This window comes from Trematomus bernacchii, unplaced genomic scaffold (genome assembly GCF_902827165.1).
Source record: "Trematomus bernacchii unplaced genomic scaffold, fTreBer1.1, whole genome shotgun sequence".
Taxonomy (NCBI): domain Eukaryota; kingdom Metazoa; phylum Chordata; class Actinopteri; order Perciformes; family Nototheniidae; genus Trematomus; species Trematomus bernacchii.
Window position 1 is genome coordinate 4,453,429 of NW_022987608.1, and position 13,530 is coordinate 4,466,958.

Consider the following 13,530-nt stretch of genomic DNA (forward strand, 5'->3'; position numbering starts at 1 on the left):
TGGGATTTTACCAAAACCTTTGTACTCAAACACAACACCGGCTACACCCCGGCAGATGAGTAGGGGCGGGGGGGAACTGATGTGTATGAGTGCTATGGATTTATTAGATGGCGAGGACAACCGGCTCATAAAAAATGTGTGACATTGGGTGTACAGTATATGCACTCTCCCACATGGAACACATGTGTACACAGTTACTCTCTCATGCACACAGAGAGCTGTGTGTGGACCCCTTTATTTTAGCTTTGCAACTCCCTCCAGTTTTCTGCTTCTTCTCATGTATTTTTCATGCAAGAGTTGTCCCAGTAGAAGCCCCTGCAAGTCCACGACAATTTGACAAGGTCACGTTCTGTACAATACCTACTCAAAAATGGTGGCCATAATGTCTAATGTTACATTATGTGCATTTTTTTACAAGGAGAATATAAGAGCATCCTCAGTATATTCTTTCTTTCTTTCTTTCTCTCTTTCTTTCGAGCTAACTGCTTATTTAAATAAAAAAAAAAGGCCAAAAACAGAAGAAAACTGTTGCCTGGAAAGATGCTTTGGGTTGTGATGTCCAAATCACATCTTGACGTCACTTGGTTATACTACAAGTCCCACAATGCCTCACTCTCGTTTCTCGCTGTGCTGGCGATGTCGCTGCGTTCAAGTGCACCTCGGAACTTCCCACTCCGGTACTCTAAATGTCAGTTGCCACTTGCAAACTCAAGTGGTTCTGATATAAGGTAATATAAACTAAAATTAGACATCTTTGCAGAACAAGGTCATTGTAGGTGGTAAGTCTTACAGTATTTTGAAGGATTTAGGCTCCAAGTGGATCTCAGTTTAATACAAATCTCAGGAAAATACAAAGTTTTTGTATAACTTGAAAGGTAAAAAATAAAGGACCTAGTCTGTCAGTAAGTGGGTCAAAATGGAATTGGAGACTAATTTAAAGACTAGCATGTTTAAACTGGGAGCACATATTTTATTTTGGCTACTGTTGTAACATATTTTAGGCAAATTAGCTAGCTCACCTTTTAATCAGAACAATGGAAAGCAATACCTTAAGTGGTGGCAGCTATTCACTGAATCACATAGCCTTTAGTATTTATTTTTGTTTCAAATACTTTGTTTTATTTTGTAAAGCACCCTCATGTCATCATTATACTGTGCACGATTGGGCTAGCTAAACTTTATGCTGTTAGCAGAAACATTCAGAATGTACACCATTTTTAGAAAGAAAAAGTATCACTAGCCTTAAAGTAAACCCTAATATTTTAATTTGTATAAGCCTACTAACACTTTTGTTATGAACCAGCTGAGTACATAAGATAAGATGGATCTTTATTAATCCCTGTAGGGAAATGTACGTGTCATAGCAGCAACATAATACGAAAAAACCACAGATAGTAGCCTACACATGGAATATACATGGGCATAATAATAATAAAAGTACAAAAATAAAATAACATTAAACATGAATATATTTAAATGTGCTGGTCCCAGAGCTGGTAAAAGTTGTGTGTGCATACAATGCATCTATTATTAATAAACTCGACGGTATTCAGTTAAAACGTCGGTTTTAACATTTGATACTAGTACTACAGCTTTTATGTTCACCACCCCCTAATGTCACGAAGTTGTCAAATTACAGACAATCTTCATTACGCTGGCACCACGTAATCGTCACATTTCCCACAGCACTTGAAGGCAGCAAGTCTCCGTACCGTACCACTACGATCAGCAGCAGCAGCAGCAGTGCTTTCTCTCCCGGTAACCTAAACAATGACTGCTACTACAGACCGGAGGAAAGCACGCCAATAGAATGCGTTACACAGCACCAAAACCCTGCATTTTGTTGCTATTCCGACCGTGAACATGTGGATACCTACAGAACATGAAAAATACGGCGTCGGTAAGTTTATTGCCCTTATGTTTTCCAAACTGCTCTCCTCTATCACTATCAATGTGTGTGGATGGGTTTCTAGAGGTGACTGGCTTCAGGGATGATGATATCCACCTCTGAATTGCTGTGTTAGGGTTTTTTGTTTTTTTGTGGAACACAGCATCAGCTTGGATTTCATCTGACTGCCACATTGCAAAGCATATAGGGTTGTCGCTATGACCCCCCATGGGTTGCTAAATCATCATTTTCCCATTTGTTATTTTCTTTATTCCCCCTTATTTTTACAGTTTATTCTACTGGGCGATCTTGCCTCAGAAGCTTTGTTTTTTCTCATGTTATTCTGTCTGTTTGAATGGGAACTCAGCTGCTTACCAGTCAGTCGCTGTGTGTCTGTTTTTTTTTTTTTTAACGCAACCTTTTGCCAATTCTTCAAAAAAGCAAAATACAAATGTGAGTAAAAATCAAAAATAGATTTGTTTTTATTTCATAGTGTTTGGGATTGAGATTGCACTGGGCATTGACAGGTCCTGTGAATGTGTGTCTCCCTCAGTGCATTGTTCCAGGCTGTTGGGGGCTCTGGATCAAACACTGAAGTGAGACAAACAAGAGACAACAACGCAACCCAAGCCAAATGTAGGGGGGGGGGGGGGGGGGGGGGGGGGGAGAAAAATCCCGCACAGACTATGTCTTGTTGGTTGGTTGGAATTTTCTTCTTTACCCGCAGAAAAAGCAGGCTCTGCACTGAGAGGCGGCTTAAATGTCTCATAATTATTTCCCCCAGAGATATTGGTGTGTGTGATGCTCCATGATCCCACAGCCTCTGTGAAAACCAGCCAATAATCATTCTGTAATCTTTGCATGGATGCCAGGAAAAAAGTGGCCAGTAAAAACCTCTTAAAACTACACTACAGCTGTGATATGATAAGAGATTATTCATTTTTCCCTCTGCCTTCTTTCTTGTATTTAGACTTTTTCTTAGGCTCTTTTAAATGTTACTTTCTATCCAAAAAATGATCAGAAATCAGTGAACCAGGAGCCTTTGCCCTCTCTGTCACACTCCCTGGTTTGGTCACTTGACCGCTACATTTTCCCCTGGTGTAGACTTGTTTCCCTTCCTTGTCCGTGTCAATGTGAGTGCTAAAATCCCTGATTCACTAGTTTAATCACTCTGAATTTGTAATATACTTAATCCTGTGCAGGGCAAAGTCTTCTTGAGCCCATTGCTTTCATATTTTGATAGGGCAGAATAGATTTATTCCAATTAGCCTCTTAAACCCATCCCTTCCTGTCAAAGTTCACTTGGCTGGATAAAAGTAAGACATATATTTGAAGGCTCAATACTTGCCATTGTCCCCAAACTGCAAAAGGGGGGCCTTGTTAATTGGATTAAGCGTCGTTATCCCATTTTCCCCCCAATAACCGCAATAAGACTAATTTAATTAGCTGTGATTTATTTCTTAAGACATGTTTTGGCAACGGTGCACTTCTTTGTTTTCTCGTCCTTGTGTTTTTTTTTTAGGAAGGAAATGGGGTGTTTTCCTGTTATGAAATTGATGTTACATGATACACAAACACACACTGCACACATGTATGGTGAGGCTGTTTGGTTCTAAAGGATTTAGTTATGATGTGTGTTTTTTTTCAGTCTGAGGTTCATAAATGTTAATGTGCTGGACTGGTCTTTCCTTTCTTTTACTGTACGTAGTCTATCCATGTCTGGTAAGGAAGTCATTTATTATGTTTAAGTGGATTCATAGAGACTAGGTAGATATTATTAGGTGCTTTAAGGGGCAGTACACCAAAGAAGTATGACATGTTGCTTGACCATATCGTAAAAATTGCTGTAATTGCTGTTACGAAATACCACACTTAAAGTCGGGGTGAAAAGCCGCTATAAATATGCTTGCGAGTAAATTCATTGGAAATTGAGTTTAAAAGGGGGATAAAGATTCATAATTGTAGACAGTCTCTGCTGTCATGATCTTTGACACAGAAATCGTTCAGGTAATTTTTTTGTCTTTTATTGGATAGATAGGAGAATAGGAAAATACTCCATTAGCTTGTCTCCTAGTTCACATTCTGCAGGGAAAAGGGTAACCAAATGTGTATCCTTGTGGCAAAATAACCTCACACCAGCAATGTCTATTGATTCCCAGAATCTCACCCTAAAATATTTATGCTGGGAGGAACTGCTGTCCACAGGTCTCCAAATCTTATGGCAATACACCACCTGAACTGGTATGGAGCTGAATCACAGCTCAGTGGAATTGACATCATTGATCTACTATGCTTTTTATTTCCAAGAATATCCATGCTGTAGAATTGCTCTGATATCCAAATATTGGTATAACTTAGTCCCCACCTTAGCCATTTTAAATCAACCCCAGGTGCTTTCACCGAGCATTTTACCCCCATTTGATAGGGAGGCAGGCAAAACTAAAAGACCTTGGAAATCTTTGGATCCTTGCACATTTGATCTTGAGCCAAATCAAGACGAGATCAAAATGTCTCGCTGTGTAATTGGAAGGTTGCTTCGTTTGATGTCTATTCGCCTTACTAGTGAAAGCGGGGCCCTGGGAGGACGGGGGCCACTGCCATTGATGAAATATGAATGGACTCTCGGCGAGTTAATATTAAGGCGCCCATTAGCCCACCAGTGTAGTGATTACTGGCTTTTAACCCGAAGCAAGACGTTTGGAAGATTGATGAGATCGCGTTAATATCTGATTCCTGAATGCACTTGGGATTTGGAGACGTTGGATTGAGACAAGACGGAGAATATTATAAATCAAAGTCACGTTTTTTGGAACACAAAGAAGGGTTAGGTCGGTTGTAAAAATGCTCACCAAAGCTCCATAAATGCATGATGGATATCCGTCACAGAAGTCACACACTTTGACTTAATAACCTCTAACAATGTAGCGTACTGGAGGCAGCATTGTGTCATTCATAGAGTTAATGCTGGAGACAGACAGAGAGTGAGGCCTTTCTCCTAATTAAGGCCATCTGATTCAACCAATCAAGCATGTCATTGCTCATCATAATTTAGACCCATAATTAAAGTGTTTTAACGAGACGCTTTTAATCCAAGTGCGTGCAAGTGGAATTCTGTGGAAGCTTGATTTAGTTGCGCAACCCTTTAAAAAAAAAAAAAGAAGCTAGACAGAGTGAAACAGGCCTGATTGAATATCCCGCTCGAGGCCTGATGCCATCGGAGGGCCAGTGTCGGGTCTTGGTTCCTTCGGGGGGGATGTCGTTGTGTACGATGGGGGTTGGAGGACGTGGTTGAGGGTGCTGGCGCGTGTCAGGGGTGGACTCATTGTCAGGACTTGCCCTGTTACCCCCAAATTCTCCCCTTCTCGCCTTAACCCCCCCCCCTCCACGGGGGATTAGCAGGTTGTTTTCGAGGGGAGCCCAGAGGCCCATTCCACCATTATACCCATGATTCCCTAATGCAGCAAGCCCCAGGGCGGTGTGTGTGACAGGGCGGGGGGGGGGGGGGGGGAGGCGTGGCGAGGTGAAGCCCACCAGCTTGTAATTGCTTCTTCGCCCGCCGCCTCGTCTCCCTCTGCAGATAACGCACCCCTTCTCCTTCGTATACTAGCCCAATGAAATAATTCAATATGGAGGAGACTGCGGGATAATCCCCTGTGAGCTGTTCCCTGACGGTGCATCACGCAAGGGTTAAATGAATCTACATGGACGTGTGACATATGACGGGCTCAGTGAGCGTTTTATTCATTGCTGACTCACGCTGACAATAATAACCATTGTAGCCAAACATGACCTGAGACAAGAGTTGGAGAAATGCCAGCGCTGTGTTGTTCAATTAAACCATGCTCTAATTATTATGGAACCCTCAGTAATGGAAGAAAACAGCCAAACTGTGCACATAGTGTCTGTTTGTTTAGAACCAGCAACACAAGACAAAAGGAAACACAATTGTCTCATCTTAGATATGTTTTGTCGAATAGTTTCGAATCATTTCCTCCTTTCTGTCACCGCACACACTCTGGGGATACCCTTGTGTATTCCAGTGACACAGACAAACCAATATGCTGTCCACATCCATGTATGATGTTGAGACAGGCAGCTGGGGGGATGGGGGGGGGAGGCAGGCAGAGTGTTTCTGCATTTCAACTCCAGCAGCAGTCTAGCGTACTCGCTGCTGGGAGATGATGCATCTGCTCTGAGATGGCCGAGTGATTTCCAGTTTACCAGAATGCATATGGCTATTATAATGGCCATTATTTCACATTGGCTTGACTTGATGTATTGGTTTCAAACGCTTGTCTGGTGGGTAATTGCTACTATATTTCTTGAATGGAGACCCACTTTTTCACTGGTTTTTAGATCAGAAATGAAAGGATCGCAAAGTGAGTTTTAGTAACGAGGTTTTTTTTTCTTCAAGAAACTAAATTAATTTGTGCTTTTTGATCAAATCCTTTACATTTGTGGCTAGCTTTACTGTTATTATTTTTTAGCAGGCCTGGTGTGGTGTAATATGGTCGTGATTCCCTTTCCTCAATATCAATCCGTGATCCCTATGAGAGTGAGGTTAATGGGAAATGTCCTATTAGGAATTCAGCAGCTTAACTGATCAGTGGCACTTCTGTGTGTGTGTGTGTGTTCAGTGTGTGTGTTCGGTGTGTGTGTTTCTGTCATCTGTGTTGGCCCGGGGAAAAATGACTGACATGCCATATTCATAAACGAAGCGCGTCTGCCGGTGACAATCACTGTGATTGGCGGCTGAGAAGAGCGCCGAGAGACTCTTGTTGTTTGTGCTCATTTACAGAAAAAAAAAAAAAAAAAGAAGCCTGGTGCACTGGTCCAGAATCAGTTATCTGTGCAACGGGGCTATAATCCAGGCTTGCATGTATTGACCATAAAGGAAGTGAAAATTGATTTTCTTGTGTGAGTGACCCCTCACATCATAATGACCTCATGGCTCCAATTTGCCCATAATGCTCCATTCAGTAACGGCTATCTCTGCTTGCCCTCAAGTTATTAAAACAAGGGTGCTTCATTTATTAATAACATTACAATATATAGAGTAGTCTGTGTAGGATATATCATGAATGCATTATTTGTGGGTCATTAAGTGTCAGAGCCGGCTTAAAAGGACATTATGCATAATTAAAAAATGTGAAGGGCTAATGGCCGTGGTTGTCTCTGTCTTCAATTACCTCTGTTCATTCTTGAATACAGAATTGGCCTCTAACACTGTCATTCACACAGTCACAGTGGGGGATGTGAAACCAGAGCAGACTCACACAGATCGCTCTCCTTTGTTTTGCTCTGCAGTGTAATCTATTTCTCTGTGGGATGATTGACCCTTATCAGGAGGATACATCTGCAATGGGACAGTTTTTTCCTCTGACTTTAATTTAATTTCCTCCTACCCTTTGTGGTTTTATGACGATGTCTTCCTCAATGCAAAACTGTATCTTATCATATCATAGTTTTGTGATGATTTGCAAACATCGTCACCACTGATTTCTAATGACTTGTGGTCGGAGGCTGATGACATAACCCGTAACTTGAATCAGCTCATGCTTATGCTAATGGCCTGTATTAGCATAAAGTAGCTGATAACACTATAACTGTTGCTATTAATACATGTATGTGTGATATTTTTCATACGTCTTATACACAACCTATTCAGGACTTTTGAGGCTGATAGCAAAATCATTATTTGAGAGTTTGAAACCGCAGATATGCATGTCATCGCATGTACATTTTATTACCCAAAAATGTGCTTGATAAATTAGCTTCTTTCAATAATTGTGACCAACATGTTATGTCAGTGCTTTCTGGTTGTTGAATCATGGTAATGCATTTAAATGTTGTCATGATATGCTGCTAACATGGAATGTAGGGTATTTTAGAAAAGAAACATGCTTCTACTTCTCGTCCAGCTTTGAAAAAGAAGTATAAGTGGCAAAACTTTTCACAAAACATATCATTTTGACACCAACATATAAAAAAATCCAAAACATTCAAAGCATTTTCTAAAAGCTCTGATGCTACATCCACACTACAAAGCATAAGCAACACCAGTTACTCAGAAAAGAATCAGAGTCCGGTTCAGGTCAGGGAGGACACTGTCAGGAGTTTATCAGTCAGGATTAATGATGACACGACAGAGGGAAGAGGGTGAAAGGTCTCCGGACGGAAAGCTTGTCGACGCCATGGCTCGACCTTGACTGTTTGCTCCCTCACATTACTGTCCACACCTTTGTCGGGAAACGCGTCTGTTCCCCCTCTCCTTTACTTTCGTCTTTATTAAATGGAAATCGTTTTGTATTTCTGTCGTCTGTCTCTTTGTATCCATTTCTCTCCACTCACTTATCCTTGCAGAGTGAACAGTTTCCAGCGACAGCAGGTCACACTGTGATGACCCTTATCTCACTTTCTGCCTCTTTTTTTCTCCTCTATCACCCTCTCATTCATTTTCCATCTGCATCTTTCAGTAGCCCCCTTCTCTGGATCTGTGCTGCTTCTGTTCCACCTTTATCTCCTTTCCACATGTGTCTCTCTTTCCCTTTTTTTTCCTGCTTTCCCTCCTCTGGATCCATACTCACCTGTCCCAGATATCCCCAGATGGGCTACTGTGTGTGTTTGCCTCATGTGTAGTATTCCAGGATATATGCATATTTGTAGCTGAGCGTATGTCCTGTTGCATGTGCATTTAAATGCCTCTGTGCACATTTAGTTTTTCTGTAATACTGGCTGTGTTTGCAGCAGCCTCCGGGGACTAGGAGTCAGAAGATGATAACATATTAAAGATTGCTCTAGCAGATCTTTAGAAATGCTGTTTTGAAGTTGTTGATGGTGCAGAATGTAACATAACAGAGTTGATGGAAGGATGCTTGCCATTCTTTCAGATGTCAAAAGCAGCTATAAATATCATTTTACCATTTGTTCAACCCTTTTCTCCTTGACAGTCGTCAATTCATAGAATAGCAATGTCAAAGACAACATTACCTCCTCACCAAGACCAACAAAAAACTAGCTACAAAGTACAAGATATGATTTGACTGTTTTGTTATGTGCTCTAACGTATGCTGCCAATGTTACCATATCCTGCTAATTAGGGCTGCTCGATTCTGGCAAAAATCATAATCTCGATTATTTGGGTCAATAATTGATATCACGATTATTAAAAACGATTATCCATTTACTTTGAAAACATCCATTTATTGAAAAGAAAAATGTGAACAGTATGTTTTTAACAGTTGATTACCCTGAACTTTAAGTATAATTCAACTGAAAAACCAATAAAAAAAATAATAAAAATAAATAAATAAAAATAAAAAATAAAATAAAAATAAAATAAATAATCGTTTTATTTCGATTATGTTGTTTTCATAATCGTTGCAAGCCAAAATCGTAATTGCGATTTAAAATGCGATTAATTGAGCAGCCCTACTGCTAACAACATTGGCTAACGTTACATTTACAGACTAAAAGAGTGTCTAGAAAAAAGGTACCAGATGTTTCAAAAATAGAGGAAGCGTTAAGAGTTAAAAATAAAGCTTGACAAGCGTAGCAACAGTAACTAAGAGGGACAGTGCCAATGGCAAATCAGTCATGATGTATGCAGAAAAATCTTTGAGGATATGTCTGTAATAAGTCACTTGCTCTGAAGTGTTAGTGGGTAGCAGGCAGACAGATGGCATGCTCCCTGAGGTTAGGCTTCTGTCCCATTGTGAGTGTTCTATTTATGGCCTTGGTACCTTTTCTTATCAGTGTTTTCTTAATGGCGGAGGCAGCTGTTTTCATGCTGTAGAAGCGATATCAAGAATAACACTTCACCCTTGTGCTCTGCTGTTGATTACTTCTGTTTCTATAGTGTGAATTTGGGAGTCGTCTATTGTCTCTCTTCCATTAATCTTCTATTTTTATGGTCCTTCGTGCCGTGTACACATATTTGAGTCTAGAATTGACCATGAAAATCTGTGAGGCAAACAGAGATGCTTGCACACACACCATATTAGTAGTGTATATTGAATGTGGGCTCAAGAGCTGCGACATTGATCGTTCTCTCTTCTTTCAGATTGAACTGTTTTCCCTTCTCCATCACTCTCTCCGTCTCCGTAAAGATCACATTGGGAGGATCAGTTGCTGCCTGGCTGCTTTCTGGGCAGCAGCCTCTCCGACCTTGGCTGCTGTTAGCTGTCTCATTACCTGCACAATGTGTGTGTCTGTGCGTGCAGTTGCATCGGTGTGTATATACGGGCTGTACATCTGATCTTTGTCCCCTTTGAGGTGCATGCCTGTGTGTGCGAGCGATCTGTTTCCTGCTCTCGCTGTGCTGTCGAGATGATGGCCTGGCTCAGCTCCGGACGTCGATCTGCTGCATGCGAGGCGCTGGCTCACCGCCCGTCCTCTTCACCTCGCCTCTGTCAGCTCCCCTCACTTCCTCTCTCTGCCCGCGCACAGAAAAGCCAGTTTAATATCAGCTTGCCTTTCAAAAGGGCTTTTCATTCCTGCTCACTTTAGATAAAAGTGTGGAGGCTGATGCAATTCATTTTTGACGCGCACACTGATTGAAATAGCTTTATTCTATACATGGAGAAGGTATAGGATGCATAGTATTCTGCATTTGGGGGTTTCTTCATTTAGATTTAAGGGGTGAGAGAACAGAGGACTTACAACTTTGAAATGAGATTAGCTCTCGGTGACAAAGCTCCAAAATGTGATTGCTTTGAAACTGCCTGTTCTTTTCAGCTGAACGGGTCTTATGAATTCCTAAATTAATTGTGTGGGTGTTGTTGAGTGTTATTGCCTCAGAGAGTCTATTTAATTCATCAGGTTGACTAAACCTCTAACTGCGACCCAGTTCACTTCTTACAGCACTTCTCCTCTTTTCAACCCTTCCCGTCTTCGGGGACTGTTCCCATTTAGCATGTTTATCCAGTTAAGAGAAAAGCCTTCAAACCAAGCAGAGATAGAAACCAATTTCTTATTTAAATACTTGTCGAGAATGATTAAGCCCCCACATATCTAAACCACTGGATTATTTGAAGTTTTGTTTGTCTTTAGGGAGAGTGTCTTTGCGCTTGCTGCCTCTCATCGTTGATTGAATGGGGCCTTTTCAGCCTTCTTCTAGCAACACCAAAGGTTGGCATCGCAATGCACTGTATGGTTGATTTGCTTTGTTTGTGCTCCTTTTCTGGAAGTTGCACTGAGGATTGCCTCTGTTGATTCTGTAGGCTGATGTCTTTTGCCATTTAACAGAGAAGAGATGGAGCTATGTGCTTTTTTTTTTACAGGAATAGTAGTTGGGACATATGCATATTAGCTTTCTTGCCAATAGTTTGATGACAAGATTGATATACCTCGCATGTCTGTAAGCTAAAAACTTAAAAGCTAAGCTAGCATTGGATAACTATAAAAGTCCACAAATAACACGTTATCCCTAATTTGTTAATTCTCTCAAAACAGGTTGAACAAACACGAAAGTAGGGCTGCTCAATTAATCGTATTTTAATCGCAATTACGACTTTGGCTTGCAACGATTATGAAAACAACATCATCGAAATAAAACGATTATTTATTTATTTTTATTTATTTTTAATGTACATTTTTATTTGTATTGGTTTTTCAGTTGAATTATACTTAAAGTTCAGGGTAATCAACTGTTAATAACATACTGTTCACATTTTTTTTTTTCAATAAATGGATGTTTTCAAAGTAAATGGATAATCGTTTTTAATAATCGTGATATCAATTATTGACCCAAATACTCGAGATTATGATTTTTGCCATAATCAAGCAGCCCTACACGAAAGGCCAGCTGTTTCCTCCTGTTACCAGTTCTTATGCTAAGCTAAGCTAGGCTAAGCTAACCGACTGCTGCCTGTACCTTCATGTTTAGAAATATGAGAGTGGGATACATTAACCAACATTTTAAACGAGAACCCAAATCGTATTATTAAAAGAGAATGTATTGATGATGCACAAAGCAGGCACCAGGGTCAATATCAGTTTATTTTCCCATGCCAGGAATGACCACAAACGCAACATCCAACCTCTGGGGGATTGGCTTGAAGTGGCCTTGTTTGCCACAAGCCTAACATCTCTCCCAGCATCCACCTGGTGTCTTCATCCCCCCCCCCCCCCCCCCTCTTCCCCAAGTTACACCCTCAGGGTAGGGAGTCTGGAGAACTAAAAGCGGAAAGTGGTGCTGCTAAAAGCGGTTGAAATGGATCCCCTTTGTGTGGGGGCGAGAGGGGAAATGTGAAGGAAAACCCCCACTGTGGGAGCCTTTGTGCTGGGAGTAAGAGCACTTGGTCTGGGCGATGGCGGCGGACGGCCACCTCAGGCTGTTGGTTCAGTTGAGCAGAGGAGATGACAGCAGAGGAGAGTTATTGTTTGCATGTATGCTGGCTATGTGGGCTAAACAACATAGGAACAAAACGTGATCGTACAGAAGCTTCCCTCCCAGTGGATGGTTCTCATACCTTAAGAGGCCCATGGCTATTCTTGCTAACAAGCAATTTGTGTTGAGCGCTGGCCTCAGATAAAATATACAGACTCTGGCATGGAAATAGTACAGAAGCTTTGATGGCATTGAGAAAATGCCCACTTTTAACGGTATTTATGGCCATAGATCCTGACAGCAGATGGTTTTGTTGGCAATAAAAGTGATGAAATACATTGTGGTGGTTTCTGGTTTCATCCCCAAGGGCATCTGAATTTAAAAATAGCATCAAAACCCAACTACGAGAGTTTTCCCAGAGAATAATGCTGTTAATGGATCAATAAATCTCTTTTTGGATCATGTATCTACATCCTAATGAACTGTCAGCAGTGCCATTTTGACCTTGATGGTCATTACAAAGCCAAGTATCCTATATCAGTCTTTGAGCTTTTTGAAGGAAGATGCTTTCATGTTACTTCAATAGTAAAACTTGAAAGAGTATTGAGAAGATAGCATAGCGCCTCTGATTTACGTCTTTTGCCTTAGACCTCCATCCTCTGGACTTTGTTTACTCAGTTGACTCAGGCGTTTTTGTTTTCTATCACCCTCAAAAATACACTTAATTGGATATGTGAAGAGCAAAACACATTCTTCACAGCCAGGATGAATGTGAGGGGCTTGCATGCCTTAGCAGAAACCCGAGTTCGAAGCATTGTCTAACTTCCTGTGCCTCTCTCGGTTCTCTAGCTCGGGCCTTCTGCTGTGGCGTGCTGACATAATGAGTATGGTGATGCTAAAAATACAAATGGAGCATGCTGCACCGCACACGTTTTTAACATATGTCTTAGCATGGAGGCTGTTGTTTCCCCAAAGCAGAAAAGGAAGACCTCTTGGCTTGAATTCGGACAAAAAGTGCAGTTCCTTTTTGACTAACGACCACATTTAGTTCTAATCCAGCATTTCACATTTCAGTTAAAAGGATGCTTGACATTTTGCAATAAACTGTAGCCATGTCACCCAGCTTGTATTGGCTCAAAGGTTAGTGTGGTAAAGGTAGTGATTGCGTTTGAAACCAGGCCATTGATTTATACGGAAATGTTTCCAGGCATCATCAGTGGGGCCGCGTCACCAGTAAGCTCCCCCCCGGACCCGCATCTGGGCTACAGCCATAATCCGCTTTGCACAGGCTGTCCTAATGCACCAGTAACCT

At 41.3% G+C, this 13,530-nt stretch overlaps 1 protein-coding gene across 1 annotated transcript in view; it reads left to right on the plus strand.

Moving 5' to 3' along the window:
• The first annotated feature begins 1,712 nt into the window (after window positions 1–1,712).
• dock4b (dedicator of cytokinesis 4b) overlaps window positions 1,713–13,530 on the plus strand; it is a 115,189-nt gene continuing 103,371 nt past the window's right edge. Inside the window, 1 exon segment of the mRNA XM_034131376.1 lies at window positions 1,713–1,900. Coding sequence (XP_033987267.1) covers window positions 1,864–1,900 — 37 coding nt within the window. The 5' untranslated portion in view covers window positions 1,713–1,863.